This window comes from Callospermophilus lateralis, chromosome 1 (genome assembly GCF_048772815.1).
Source record: "Callospermophilus lateralis isolate mCalLat2 chromosome 1, mCalLat2.hap1, whole genome shotgun sequence".
Lineage (NCBI taxonomy): Eukaryota > Metazoa > Chordata > Mammalia > Rodentia > Sciuridae > Callospermophilus > Callospermophilus lateralis.
This window is the reverse complement of record NC_135305.1, coordinates 33,152,506-33,168,527: the sequence shown is the minus strand read 5'-3', so window position 1 is coordinate 33,168,527 and position 16,022 is coordinate 33,152,506. Positions and strand designations below refer to the sequence as shown.

The 16,022-nt window shown below is 38.9% G+C and overlaps 1 protein-coding gene across 3 annotated transcripts in view; it reads left to right on the top strand.

Annotated features, from left to right (window-relative positions):
- Positions 1-16,022, top strand: part of Slc25a13 (solute carrier family 25 member 13) — a 178,825-nt gene that overhangs the window by 93,909 nt on the left and 68,894 nt on the right. For all 3 annotated transcript variants that reach the window (XR_013088677.2, XM_076833883.2, XM_076833890.2), the window contains 4 exons: positions 12,248-12,394; positions 14,635-14,773; positions 15,522-15,615; positions 15,825-15,909. Coding sequence is in view for 2 of the 3 variants with exons in the window: in XM_076833883.2 (XP_076689998.1) it covers positions 12,248-12,394; positions 14,635-14,773; positions 15,522-15,615; positions 15,825-15,909 (465 nt within the window). In the remaining variant the exon portion in view is untranslated. The remainder of the gene's footprint in view (positions 1-12,247; positions 12,395-14,634; positions 14,774-15,521; positions 15,616-15,824; positions 15,910-16,022) is intronic.

Here is a 16,022-nt window from a genome sequence, read left to right as displayed (position 1 = left end):
ATTTTTTCTTCATTTAACAAATGTTTTACTATAAACAAATCCGAGTTTGTTACCATCTACCATGTGACCAGGAGAATCTTATTTGGTTCATGTGCTCATCTTTGTATGGTCTAAGTCAGGTCCCACCCATTAAGGTAATGACAGGGACCTTCCTTAAATGGTGAGCCAGTATTTTTTTCGGTACTTTGTGTATAAAATTCATTTAATGGGCAGATCAATTTGTTAATTCTTTGAGCTCATCTTGCCTTATTTGCATCGTGCCTCTAATTAATAGTGCTGAATCAAGTAGCAGGGACATGAAGCCCCCTTCCTGTAGTCCCGTTCCTTGTTAGTGTGGAAGAATTTGAGAAGGGAATGGGGCCACATTTGTGTTTCATTTATATTATTGTACTGTCTGCTGATGTTTTTTAAAATCCCATTTCTTTCATTTGTGGATGATAGTATGTATGAATATAAATACGGTTATATAAGCATACAGTTTTTAGATATTTTGTTGTTGGTTTTTTATAACTTTTTATTTTATTTATTTATTTTTATGTGGTGCTGAGGATCGAACCCAGGGCCTTGCACGTGCGAGTTGAGTGCTCTACCACTGAGCCATAACCCCAGCTCCTATTTTGTTGTTCTTGTTGTTACCTGTGGTGCTGGGGACTGAATTCAGGGTCCCACACACTCTAGGCAAGCCACCACTGAGCTACATCCCAAGCCCTATGTATGTGTATTTTTAAATATTTTGTAAACCTCTCCATGTACCTCTACTCTGAGCTCCTAGAACAAATTTCTAATTTTATGGTTGCTAGTATAAAAGTGAATTTTAATATTCTAAGATTTTTAGAAAACAACTTGGAATATTTTTCCTATTCTATACCTGGTGGAATTCCATTCATAAATGATATTAACCACAAACTGTATCCCTGTTTAGAATTCTCTTTTGTGCTATAATAATTACTCCTATCAGGCAAAGTATTCACTTCAGCAGTGTTTGTTGAGTATGCAGAGTTTGTCAAGAGGCCTTTATGTGAAGAACTGAGCTGTGCAGAGGCAACGATTCTTGAGACAATTATAATGTACAAATCTGGAAATTGTTCCTATTTATGTCCACCTCAGAGTATAAAAAGAGAAATTCAAGCAGGTGTAGAATGTAGACCCTGAGAGTTTGTTCTTTTGTAGCAAAACTCTTAAGGGTTTATAATATAAAGCCTAACAACATTCAAAATGTGGGTATACAGCAGCCATCTGAAGTATGAACTTACAGAGCCAGGTATGAGCATCAAGTCATTTAGTTAACTGCCCCATTTTACAGATGAAAAAACAGACTTTTGATTTCAGAAACTCTTACAATGACCTCACGTGTGCTTTTGATTCACACTTCTCTAAAAATAATAACTTCTCTAAAAAATATTGACATGTAAGTGTCAATAAGCACTTTCCAAGTGCTTATTGACACTTACATGTCTTCTTGGGAAAGTGTCTATTCCTTTGCCCACTTTTTTATTGAGTAGGTGTTATAGGATACTTGGGGCACAGAATGAAAGATCCTTTAAACTGTTCTGTCAAATTATTCTTTAGAGTCAGTACTAAGACACTTTTTCAAAAGAAGTAATAATGGTGACTAATATCTGTATGATCCTTATAATTTACAAAGTGTTTTAAATATTGTTTTTCTGATAATAGCATCCTCCAATGCCCCAAGACGTAATTATCATTATCCCCTATTATATGCAAAAGAATAAATAGACTCTAGGGTAAAATTTTGCATTTATAGATAATTTTCTGGGGAAATGACCCATATCTTTCAGTAAGTTCCCAAAGGAGTATCCCAAAACAGAAAGAGCAGCTGCTGTAGAGCTTAGCTTCTTCAGTGAAATCAAAGACATTTGAGGGATTCAAAACCATGATGTTACCACTGCAGTGCATTTTCCCCAGGACCAAGGATGTGTTCCTAGAAGGAGCCTTACCTCTGAGTGGGGGGTGCTCGGCGTCCATGCATTGCTGGACATTGAGCATTCCTGACCCCAACCTTTAGTCACCAGATATGAACCTTAGTGGAGTGCATGTTACTGTTGTTTTCAATTATTTTCTGATACTGTTTTATAATTGCATCTATATTTCACATATAATTATTAAAATTTAAAAATGATCTATACATAGGGAATTTCCCATGGCTCCAACCTCAGGTTTGAAAAGTCTAGGATTGCTGCCAAATCCAATATTACTATTAACTAGAAAAACATTGCTATCAGCTACCTCTCATGCAGCATTTTCCAGCTTAAAGAGTGCTTTCACTGTTGCTTGTATTTGTCCTTACAGTCACCTTAGGTATTAAGTAAGGCACGTGCTGTTGTTTCTCCATGAAAGAGGAGCACTCAGAAGCTTAGAGAAGTTTTCTGAATTTGTTCCAGATCAGACAGGTAGAATCGAAAGTGAATTTTCCTAAATCTCTAGCAGTGTTTTCCAAATTTAGTGTAAAAATGATCTGAGATGCTCATTTTAAAATGCAGAATCCTGGTCCTTTTTGCCTCCAAGACTCTGAATCAGTATTTCTGGGTTGGGCTAAGAAACTGCCCTTCCACTAAACATCCTGAATTGTAATGCTGCAGATAGTCTATGAACCATATTGGTCTAGACTTTTCAACTCTGGATGTTTAAGAACATAGAACTTGACCCTAAGTCTTCATTTTTAAGTCTGAGAAAGCTTCTCGTGGCAGACATGATCAGATTTGTACTTAAAAGAATCACTCTGTCTGTTGTATGTGTAATCAAGTGGAGAAGGACATGATTGAAGAGATGTGGACCAGCCGGTCACTTTCTAATCTTGGAGTGAAACAACCATGGCCTAAGTTGGATGGTAATAGTGATGGGCCAAAGTGAAGAAAAGTCAAGAAAAGTTAAAGGGATAGTCCTTACAAGGCTTGGTGATTGAATATGAAGGAGATAGTCAGGCTTTGGCAGAACTCAACGTTGACTCCTGAGTTTTAGGCTTGGGCAAGTGGAAGGATGGTGAGGCTTTATTAAGAAGGGGAACACAGGGAGAAGAGGTGGTTTTACTGTAGGGTTGTGGAGCAGTACTTCACACGTAATAGTCTCACACATGCATGTTGGCATTTGGGCTTTCCTCTGCTCCTGAGAATTACGATGATGTTTTCTATGAATGCTTCTAATGTAATTTTGGGTTTTTGGAAAGATTATTCCCCATATTTTTGGAGCCAGTTAAATTTTCCATATGCAGGGGCTTTCCACCCATCATTATAGGTAGAGGCAAGATCAAAAAATCAGCAGTCTCTGGATTGGCAAATAGATTCTGAGGCTGACATTCCATTAACCAAGAGATAGGATAATTGATTTGAGGAAAGATAGGTCTAAAAATCTTCTTTAACATCTTCGCATCACATAGAACATAAGAATGAAGTCAACTGACCCAGCAGAGGGTCCACATCACACAGGTACCTTGATTGTATTCAAGTCCTCATTTTGTTGGAAGAACATGATGAGAACCAGAGTGATGAACTTTAGTTGAAAGAAATGAGAGCAGAACTTAGGGATCAGAGATGTGTCTGGTGTTCTAGACTGGTCATTCTTTTTGGTAAGGATTTGTCCCCAGATCACACGAGCCCCCTGTTGTAACCCAGTTGGATGTCAAAGCTTACTCATGCAGCTGAACATTTTTGGTTCTTTTTGTTAAATCAGATTGACTAAGTCAGCCCAGATAGTCCAAGTCAATGTGAAATGGACCATTTAGTTATTCAGGTTCTGAGCCCTAGAGAGCAGGCCACTGGGAATCTGTTGCATCCAGTTGCTGGTAGTTGCCACCTATTACTCTAGAAGTCAGAGACTGACTACTGCTAGTCAGCTCTGTTTTGGGCTTTATAGAGTTTGCTACCTTATTTGTGATGGCATCCTGGTATAAGGCAAAAATTTCAACACAACAGGTTACATATGTTAAAAAAGAAATTGCTTTCTGCCACCACCAAATAAAAAACAGCATACCTTCAACCTGGGAGCATCAAAATTCTTAGGCTTTGGTATTAATAAGGGATTTCAGGTGTTATCAAAAGAATCAATTGTTGACTTGCTGAAGCCGCCACTGTTTATTATTACACCGTTTATTACACTGTTTATTATTAGTTATGGTTATTACAGCTATTGGACAATTAGTTATTGTTTATTATTATAGTTACTGGACAATTAGCAAGTCTTTTTTTCATATTGAGTAACCAGAGCCATTTGTATTTCCCTTTTGTACTCCAACTCCTTATCTGTATTAGTGAATATATCTAAACAAAAGGTCTTTAAAAAAAACAAAAAACTTAATAGCCAGAAATCACACTGTATTTGCATTTTCAACTTGTGAGTACCTTTTATATTGATTTTAAGACAGGGTATGTAATATAAGTCAATCCTGTTTAATAAATACCATATCACAGCCAGTGCTATGGCTGAGGAGATACAGTATCAGGAGACCAAAACAAGGATTGCAAATCTGACACCAGCCTCTGCAACTTAGCAAGACACTGTCTCAGTTTAAAAAAAAAAAAAAAAAAAAAAAGGAGCTGGGAGGAGGAGGTTGGAGATATAGTTCAGTAGTGGAGCACCCCTGGGTTCAATCCCCAATACTGCAGAAATGCATACATATATAACTTGGTGTTCTAAAAGGAAATGATGAAAAAGGCAGCTAATGTTATTTACCCCCAGTTCTTCCAGCAGATTAAATTCTGTTTTGTGTCCAAATGAAAACCATTGCTAGTTTGGCCAAGGATGACCAGAGCTGTGTTCACTGGACACCTGTACAATTAGATGCAGAATATGTCCTGTTTACGCTGCACACTTTCTGTACTCTGGGCAAAGGAAATCAGGATTCATTGTGTTGTTGTGTCCGTGGTGTTTTGTCACCTTGCTGTTTTGTTGAGCAGCCTGTTGTGCAGGCTTTTACAGTAACATCGTGCTAAAAATGAGCACTCTACACAACATCTCCCCAGCCATTACCCACTGTGAAGTTTAACATTAAATCAGAAGAGCAAGAAAATTGAGGTGGAAAAGCTCTGTACTTGGTTTCTGCCAGGGTGTTGCTGTGTATGCAGAGCCATGGGTGATGTTGCTTCTGACGAATATTAATTAAAGGCCCCTCCAAATGAATTATGGGTGAAATTTTAAGCTGAACTATGAAAATCTGACTGCATGACTAAACATGAAGAAAATGCTAAGAACGGAAACTACTCAACTGCTATGTATTTCATTGCCAGATTCCATCTTAATTAAACTGTTCTCCAAATCAGTGCAGAATTATGAAAACAAAGTAGTTACTTAAATATTAAATAGTACACAGGTAATAAAACTTGATATAGAATTTGTTGAAATAGTACTAAATGTGATACAATATTTTTACACATCATTAGACTTTTTTGTTCTTTGTTCTGATAAGCAATTTACCTGCATTTTGCCTAGAATTATTCTACAACAATTATTCCACCCCAAAAGGAAGTCTGAATGCTTCCTTAACCCCCTGATTTTATTAAAATTTTAGATTTTTTAAAATTCCAGAAAAAAAAGTGTAAATATTCCAGAATTTTTTAAAAAAAAAATGTTCTTGGTTTTATAATATAAATCCTCTGGAACTGCTGCTTGTTTTGAGGGTCTCTCTCACTTTTTTTTCTTTCTTTCTTTCTGATAAAATATTCTCAGGATAAAGCACAAACTTGCATGTCTGAATAGAGGGGGAAAGAATTTTTTTGCATTAGAAATATACCCACTTGAAAATTGGAGATTATTAAGGAAATGGCAGGCCTGGAAATATTAGAAGTATGAAAGTTAGACTAAAAGCAGTATAACCCCTATATCTGTTTATTTCTGTACCACTAGCAATTTTGAAGAATTTGACTTTTTTTTCCCCCTACAGCAATCTGAATGGGTATGTTGAAGTAGTTCAAAACCGCTACAATAAAAGCCTATTCCATTAATCACCATGCACTAGAATAGAGGGAAGAGAAAACAGTTCACTGGCAAATATTACAGAAAAATTGGGCCTCCTTTCGCATGCTTGAGCAAAACTGCCTGAGAGGGAGCTGTAGAGCTCTGGGACCTCTGGCCTTAGTGCTGGGAGGTGTTTTTCTCTTCCTGCGGGAAGGCCTGTACATGCCACAGTTAGCAGGTACCCCTTGCTTGCCACCATTCAGAGCTCCTACAGAGGTTGCTGTCTTCCTGGGCTCTGGGTTTTCTGTGTACTCACAGGCCCTTGACATCACTTTCTGAACTCCCTCGCTCATGTACCTGTTGGATTTTTGGTGCCTGCCCTTTGTATGTACTGTAAGATGATCTTATCTCTCTCTACAACTTCTTGTTTTCTTCTGGTGTTTGCTGGGCCTCCCTCTAATATGAAAAAGTAGTCTGGATGTAGGTTAAGATTGTGACTTCAGAGCCAGACTGCCTGGCTGCATGTCCAGTTTTGTCCTTAGCCTCGAGTGACCCTCTTTCTTCACCTCATTTTTTCATCTATAGCATGAAAGCGTTGGAGGACCCACCTTAAGGTGGCTCAAGTAGGAAAACCACAATCCAGGGAGTATAGCATGCAGTCAGCATGGTCAAGTCCAGCCTTTCACTTCCGCTCTATGATCCCATCATCTGAATTTTCCAGATTTACTTCTACCTGAACATCAAGCTATCTTTTGTAGGTAGCTTAACTTTTGTTTATAACTTAAACATATTTCAGTGCAAGTTTCTCATTGTGGTCAACCACCTCATCTCTTTCCCCTTAGATATTTGTGTGTGTGTGTGTGTGTGTGTGTGTGTGTGTGTGTGTGTGTTAGATTCTCCTACCTCCCCCATCATCCAAGATGAGAATTCTTTGAGATATGTCTGGCTCTGTTTTCATAGCATTCAAGTTGTCATTAAAACTTTTCTTTAACTCTCTTTTCCTGTTATATATCTAAACCTACAGATGATCTCCTCAGTTAAGATTTTGCCCAAGGCAGCCTAAGTCAGCAGTTAAGAATCTTAGTTTTAAAATTAGACATTTTTGTTTGTTATGGATCTCAACTCAGCTATTTCTAAGCTGTGTGACTTTGGGTCACTTACTTGTCTTTCCTGAACATCAGGTATCTCCCTGTAAAGTGAAGATAATGATTGTTACTTCACAGAGGTATTGCAAGGCTTAAGTAAAGTGCTATCTTTGACATTCTTGGCATAGCATCTGGCCTGCAATAAGTGTTAATGCATTCAGCTATTATTATTATGCCCTACCCCATCTTGTGTTCTTCTTTCTGTTCCTGTGGCTAGTTCAGAACGACTTACAGAGCTACTCTTCCATAATGAAGAGGATTATAAAGGTTTTTAAGCCTTTAACTTCAACTAAAATCAATGTGTATGTGTGGTACTTGGGATCCAACCCAGGGCCTTGCACATGATGGGCAAGTACATCCCAGCCCTCTGAGCTTCCACTTATTAAATGGCTGTCACAAATGACCTGTAGATCACATAACAGGCATTGGTGTGCCATCGAAGGCAGACCTGGGGCCTGAGATGCAAACATGACCACTGTGTGCTTTCTAGTAGGAGAATTATAACTGCTGCGGCATTCCTGTACCAAATGTCACAGCACTGTTAGGATAAAGTGCTTCCATGGTCCTATCAAGATAAAGTAAGATCCTTGCCAAACGTGGTGGTCGAGCCTGTAATACCAGCAGCTTGGAGAGGCCGAGGCAGAAGGATCACGAGTTGAAAGCCAGCCTCAGCAAAAGCAAGGTGCTAAATAAATCAGTGAGAACCTGCCTCTAAATAAAATACAAAATAGGGCTAGGATGTGGTTCAGTGGTCGAGTGCTTCTGAGTTTATTCCCTGGTACCCCCCACCTCTTCCCTGCAAAAGATAAATTGAATCCATGACTTATATCCCTTAACCCGTAGATCCCAGTGGCATGGAACCTGCTACTTTGCAAGGTAGCCCATTTCACTACACAGTAGTTTTATAGGCTAAGGACTTCAGTGTTTGTTTCAAAACCTGACCCAATATGTTCTTCACATTGACTTCTTTTTTAAAGAAATACAAAGAAACAACCTAATATCTTTTTTTTAACCTGATAATTTTTTAACCTTTAAAGATTTGAATCTGATGATTTCTTCTCTCTAGTTCTTCCGTCCCCTGTACATAAGAGTTATTTGTCTATTATGGTCCCCTTTGCTTAGAAAATGAATATTATTTACATATGTTGTGTTTTGTACAACTAAAAGCTCTTGGTCTGTGTACCTTGTGGGTACACATCTAGAAGCCTTTGGTCTCTTGATGGCCCTGCCTGAGTGTTAAGTTTTCCATAAATAACTATGGAGGTGCCCAGAGAACTCTAATTTTAAGTCACTGGAGAAGAAGTCTGGTCATTTATTTCAAAGATGACTCATTCTTGATTTAAATGTTTATAGAGGAACTGATGTGTTAGCTCCCACAGGCCTCTCTCTTGGTTTTTCTCTCCTCAGTCTCTTTGGGCTGAGAAAAAGAAAAAAGAAGAAGAACCAGAGAAGGACTTTTAGATTTGGTTCCCTCTCCATGTTCTTTATGACTGTTGGTAAAACTGTCCTGGCACTCTGGATGCACAGGCCTTTCCTTAATGGGAAACCTTCAGGAATATTATTGTTTTCCGATGAAAGCAGGCAACAGCAAAATCTAGGGCAACTTAAAAGTAAGTTTCGTTTTTTTCTTTCCAAAGCTCTTCAGATTCTCAAGTATCAAATGCATTTTTCATCAAATTTCTGACGGTCACATTCTCCAGGCCCTCCAGGCAGTGTGGTAGAGTAGTGGGAGTGCTGTTAATGGAGTGAAGTGCCTGGGGCTGAGTCAGTCTTGCTGTTCTGGTCTGTCCTGAGACCTGAGTTTCCTCAGTGAATGGAGTAATGATCTGCCTGCCACACAGGGCTGCTGTGAGCATGAAATGAGTTAATTTTTATAAAGTGCTTTAGAATGGTTTCTGATACACACCAGGTCATTGTGGAGGTTGCATTGGTAGAGAAAATAGTTTCATTTCTTCACCCAGAGGAAGCAGCAGCCACTTTGTAGACAGCAAGCCACAGAAGATAGCAAGACTCATGTCTTTAGTAATCTACGGAGCCAACTAACTGTTGAGAGAACGACATGGATCTGGTTTCTTGTTCTGCATGGAATTCTAATGTCACCAGTTTTTAAAAGCTGTTGGAAATGGATTCTCAGGTCGTTCATCATCCGGGTGAAAGAGCTTTTTTATCACATGATCATAGAATCCCTGCTAGTAAATGTTCAGTCAAGGAAGTGTAGGCACAGAAACGGGTAAGTGACACTGTACCCTTCACAGTCACGGGCTCTGCCCTGCCATGTGACTGCTCCCTGCTTTGGCATTCCTTTTTCCATCTGGCTTTCCAGCAGTCTGGTCTTAGTGTTCAGGCTTCCTGCTTCCTGGGGTGATAGGGTAACCAAGGAATGCCGTGCTGTTTTTGGTGTGATGTTCTGAGGATCCCTTAGACAGAGTTATAAACTAGGGCAAATGATAAATGACTGAACATACCTCCTCCTATTGTTGAAAGTAATCTCGGCTTATGATAGCTTTAGCAGTGGGTCTCACAATTCGAAGGAGACTGTGTTCATTTACTTTCAATTGAATACATACTGTGGTCATTTTATCTCTACAGGGTGTTTAACAGTTGGTTCCTTCCTTCCTCTTAAATCAGAGTCACTCATACAGAGAACCCCGTTTTGTTCAATAGACGGTGATTTGTTCATCTGGTTGGTTTTATAGACTTCTATCACTGATGATAATGCCTACCATGTGACTCTATGCCTAACTTATCCTACCCGGAAGCATAAGTAGGATTAACATAAAGAGGACACAGAATCTTTTCCCAGGCCAAAGGAAGGACAGAATGTCAACAACTGATTCTAGTATAAGATGTGGTAAGACAGGTCTTATAATTGAAGCTTAGTCAGGGCTGGGGGGTGTCACAGGAACTCAGGTGGCTGATTTTCAGTTAGGAGGTCTCTACTAATATTTACCGGATATGTGGAGGGTCTGGCAAAGCTGGGCATGGGGTAGCACAAGAAGCAGCTGAGAGTAGCTCCTATAGGTCTTGAGTGCCCTGATGTAGAGAAGGGTCTCTGTAATCAAAGGCCGTCAGCTTTCTACGGAGGGAGGTGGGGGTCAGATCTGTGATTACAAAAGGGAACTTTGGATGCCATGCCAGGTGGACCACGGAGGTCAGAGAGAAACCCCAGACTGACATTTTGGGCCATGGTAGTAATTTAGGCAAGATCTGAGGAGGCCTTGAACCATTAGCACCATAAGGAAAAGGAAAAGGAAAAGATTTGAATGAACTTTTAAATGTCCATGGAGGTGCTGGGGTTGTGGCTCAGCGATAGAGCACTCGCCTAATGTGTGCGAGGCCCTGGGTTCGATCCTCAGCACCACATAAAAACAAATAAGTAAAATAAAGGTATTGTGTCCAACTACAACTAAAAAATAAATATTTAAAAAAATGTCCATGGGACATTATTTGGTAACTGATTTATTCTTAAAAGAAGCTTGAAGAATTGAAAATGATAGCTTTCTAGGTGAGATGACCAGAAAACCAACATGCCAATAATTAGGCTTTAAACATAGAAGAGGAACTAGGTTTGACTGCTGGGCAGGGGTCATGTAGTAGTGGATTTAGTGATGGTTAGTAATTTTATGGCCTTCAGGAGATACTCATGGGGTATATTCTACAAGCAATTAGAAAGTTTGGTCCAGCAGGCAGACGGGAGTGGGAGATTTGGATGTGGAAATCACACCTTGGCTTGTAAGAAGCCCTGAGGACATGGTAGCGAGCACACTGCCCAGGAAAGCAGAGTGAGAAGACCTGAGGATAAAGGACTAATACCTCCCATTTAAGGAAGGGAAGCATTCAAGTCCTAGAAAAGAGTTTCAGCAGGGACAGGCTGGCTCAGAACTGGCAGATGCCATAACTGAGAAAAGGTTTTAAATAGAATAGGAACTCTGATTCTCTTTAAATTCTTTTAAATATACACCAACTTCAGAAGAGTAGAAAAAGGTTCTGAGGACCCTCCCAGTATTCATCGTCCAGCTTCAGTCTTCATCAGTATTTTGCCAATCTTCTTTTGTCTCCCCAGCTATCTGGGGCAAAGAAAGGAAGTTGATATTTTCAAGCAGTATCAGACACATGCCATCTCTCTTTTAGTTTGCACTAATTCAGGAGGACAATTAATTTTTGCACAAGTCATTATCTCACCCAAGTTAAAAACAATTCTGTAATATCACTTAATAAAACCTTATTTCATGTAAATACTTGGAAGCCCTTGAGAGCCACTTCAGTGGTGCTTTTTAATTTTGTAGAGATTAGCTTTCTTTCTAAGGGCCCATCTGGGAAGTAGGCAGAGTGTCCTGAGGAAAATGGCAAAATGCTCTCTGCAGGAGGGATGTGTCTGTCGTGTGGTGCACACTGAGTGTGGATGGGAAGCTAAGTTTTATTTTGTGTATACACTTATTCCCTGGGAATAGCAATAGAAAGCTGTGATTAGACCTCCTGACTTTAGATCATATGAATTAAATATATGTCCTGAGATACTGCCACAGATATACCTGACCTGCATACCATCTAGCTTCTCATTCTGGTCACTATCTGGTAGTCCTCAACCAGGACATATGGCACTGTCTGGAGTCTCTTTTAATTGTCATAACCTTGGGAGGATCCAGTAGAAAGATGGCAGGGAAGGTGCAGGACAGCCTTGCAGTCCTTACTTGCCCAAAATGTCAATAGTCCTGTATTAGAGAAATAGCATATTCCAGAAGAGACCTACTCTTTTCAGTTTGCTGCTAGAGTCCACGTTTGAGTGCCAGATGCAGTTACACATTTTTTTCTTTTGAGAGAGGTTAACGTCCTAATTTAGGTTTTTCCTTTCCTCTGCATCACCTAAGCTGGGTCTGGCCAGATCTTGGAACCTACCAAACTTCATCCCAGTTTTCATTTTCTTGTGTCTCAGACTCTAGCAGAGGATGGAAGTGATTTGGTTTCTTTGTATAGGAGATTTAAGGTGGAGTTTATATTCTGAGGACATATTCACTGATCTGAGCAAAGTTCTGTCTCTTAAAGAAAGTAGTAGCTTGGGGGCACTGTTAAACAAGCCAGTGGGGGCCTGTTAAATCAAGATGTAATCTATATTTCTTCAGCCAGATTTGAAAATGAGCAGTCATTTGTAGTAAAAAAGAAGCAAAACTTAAGAATTGCACCTTCTCTGTTTATAGGAAATACAGTTGGAGCATGCAAAGCAAGCCTTTGTGCAACGGGATAATGCCAAAACTGGAAGAGTCACAGCCATTGACTTCCGAGACATCATGGTCACTATCCGGCCCCACGTCTTGACACCTTTTGTAGAAGAATGCCTAGTAGCTGTAAGTTGTAACTTGCCCTAATGATATAATTTTTTAAACCTGGTTTAGGCTTAGTAAATATGAGATTATGAAGAACACTTATAAATTATGGTTTTTTTCTTCTTAAAACACCAACATTGGGGCTGGGGTTGTGGCTCAGTGATAGAGCACTTGCCTAGCACACATGAGGCACTGGGTTCGATCCTCAGCACCACATACAAATGAATAAATAAAATAAAGATGTTGTGTCCATTTACAACTAAAAAAATATTTAAAAAAAACCCAACATTTTCTTAATGTGATTATATAAATTACCAAACTTAGAAACTAGTTGGCTAGTTTTAGTGGGTAGATTAATTTGTTTGCTGGATGATATGGAATATCCTAGAGAAATGCACAGTTTTGTCTCTGTATCCATTGGGGATTCCTTCCAGGACCCTCTCATGAATACCAAAATTTGCAAATGCTCAAGTTGCTTCTATAAAATGGCATAGTCTTTGCTTATAACCAATGCATATGATTTCGATACTTTAAATCATCTCCAGATTACTTACAATACTCAATTCAATGTGAATGTTACGTAAATGGTAGTTATACTGTACTGTTTGGGGAGTAACGATGAGAAAAATGTTTGCATGTGCAGTACGATGTAAATTTCCCCAAATCTTTTCAGTTTGGGAGTGGCCAAATCCATGGATATGGAACTCATGTATATGGAAACCTGACTATATTAACCTGTTAAAGAAAAAAGGAAAAATCAGCTTGTGATCTTGTGTTAATTTCACTTTTTATTTTGAGTTATGTCAAACGCTGATCTTCTTTTTTCTTATCTAAGGGGAAAAAATGGTGCATGCATTTGTTGTTTGTCGGAATAGTGGGCAGAGCAGAAACTCTAGACCTTAGATTTGCTTGTTCATCCAGTGTTCATGTGTTGAGGCTATGATGGCACATGTGGCAGGCAGAACCCTGCCATCTGTATCATCCCAGAGGGTATCCAGCTGTTGTCCTGACATCACAGGCACCCTTCAATAGTGGTGGTTCCTAAGCATCATGGTGGTGGTTCATGGAGCATCAGAATCAAAAGGGATAGTTATTGAAAATAAAGATTGTAGGTTTCTTTTAGGCCTATATTTTACCATCTCTAGATAATGAGGTCTTAGAATCTAACTAGTACAAATTCTAGAGATGGTTCTTATGATAACTCAGATTTGGGAACCACTTCCAATGGTAGCTTTCCTTTTGCCAATCTTGGGCAAAAGACTTTCATTGTTTTCACAATTTACTCGGGGTAGGTGTTCAGGAACCATTCAGTTTCCCTCTTCCCAATGTTTCATTCTGGAGACAGGGCCTTCAGACAAGGCCTTTTCACTCTGGCACTGTGTTAATCTACCCCACCCCCATCCCCCATCCCCACCACCACCACCACCACCTCCTTTTCCATACTAAATGCTCATGTCAGCTATTTTAAATGATTACTAAGTGGAGATTAATGTGGTTGTTACCTTATAAAGAAGTGCTCTCCTAATAAAAACATTTTGCCTTGTTAGGAAAAGATAGAATTTGAAACCCCACACTGAAGTTCCATTCATAATGGACATGCTTTCTATTTCCTTTGTCCCGTGTGAAGAAATATGCTTTCTTAAGAACTCTGATTATCAGAATTCTAATGAGTATTAACCCCCATTCAAGCACATGACATCCCATAATTTTATCATGATATGCTTGTTTATTAGAAATCCCACCAATTTGAAGTCTGTACTTAAATGATGATTTATTACTGGTTGTAAGTAATATGACATATCTTGATATTAATGTTAGACTGATCACTTTCCATAGTATGTTTATGTTGATATAATACAGTTTTGCATGTATAAGCACATAAATGTGTGCATTTGTATAACATAATTTTGCATGTACAGGCCTTTAAGATTTGCTCATTAGATGAAATAAACCAACTTATAAAACATTTCCAATTGAAATTTGAACTCTGTAAATTATTGCTGGTTCCATTGTTATGATCTTACACATGTATTTATTTAGTTTTCTAAGAGTTGTACGTGGAATGTACCAGGTTCTGGTCATGATTAGTTGCAGTTACTTCTAAAAATCATTTGTGGCTTTTTTTTTAATGTGAAAGAAAAATGCATGTGATCATTTGTTCTTATACACTCAATCTTGGTTAATTCCACACTATGTACTTCTGAATCTTCCTCACGTATAAATCTTTTGTTTTTCTTCTCTCTTGTTTTCAACTTACTGAGGCTGCTGGAGGTACCACATCTCATCAAGTTAGTTTCTCCTATTTTAATGGATTTAATTCGCTTCTTAACAACATGGAACTCATTAGAAAGATCTACAGCACTCTGGCGGGCAACAGGAAAGATGTAGAGGTGACTAAGGGTGAGTGAGAATGTATCTGAATTTTTGCCTGGAAGCATCTTGGGGACTTGTTATTAGAATGAAGAAGGCAACGCAGTTACAGATTTCAGATTTCTCACTCCATTCTCACATTATCCATATGGCACACGTGTGTCCTCTATCTTTTGATCAAACCAAAGCAAACAAAATAATCTTTACCAAATAAAGACAGCCTTTGAGAAAAACGTGTACAATTTCTTAAATATTTTCAAATTTTGTTAGAATTTGAGCTATTTTGGTTGCCTCTAAAGGGCTGTTCTTCAGAAGTAAATGAGGAATTCCACAAACTTGTATTGGTGACACTGTAAGTTGATCTATAAACTTGAAGAAGATCTTATCAGCATTTTAATGGGATTTTTCTAAAACAGAGGCTTCCTATAAGAATTCCACAGCTTCGTTAATATAACTTCTTGGGACCAGACCGATGCAAATGAAGTTAATATTTGCTTTCTCATTTTCCTTGACTTGTAATTTGAATAATATCCTATGTCATTTATTCAAAGTTTTCAGATTGGCACCATGTTTTTAAAGTAAATGTTAGAGAAAGTATTCTGCATACTCTTTCCAAGTGCAGGAAAGAACTACAAAAATTCTTGCCCTATTTGGATTGACTTGACTTCTGTGACTGTAATAAAGTTCTGTGATGTCCACCATTCCATTGCCTTGAGTTAATGCTGAATGTAGTGCTATTCCTTCTCGAATCTTTTCCCTTTTATTTTTTTCCATACAGAGGAGTTTGTTCTGGCAGCTCAGAAATTTGGTCAGGTTACACCCATGGAGGTTGACATCTTGTTTCAGTTAGCAGATTTATATGAGCCAAGGGGGTAAGTTGGCTTTTTTTTTTTTTTTTTAATTAGCTTAATAAAAGAATGTTAGGAGGTAGGAGTAGGGGGAGGGCAGCATTTGGGAGAGAAAGAAGCCAAATGAAAGGCAGCACTGAAATATGGAAAATGATAGAAGGAACACTGTAGAATTCCATAATGAAAATGTAATAAATCGATATTTTTATTGTTGCTTGTGCTGTTCCCTCTAGACGTATGACCTTAGCTGACATTGAGCGGATTGCTCCCCTGGAAGAGGGAACTCTGCCCTTCAACTTGGCTGAGGCCCAGAGGCAGGTGAGTGAAGAGGGACAGATGTGCATGCTCGTGTTTCCCCTAGTTCCTTTTCACTCACATTTGCCTTTCTGGCATTGGTACCTGACTTAACATTTTTCCATTTTACCACCCGC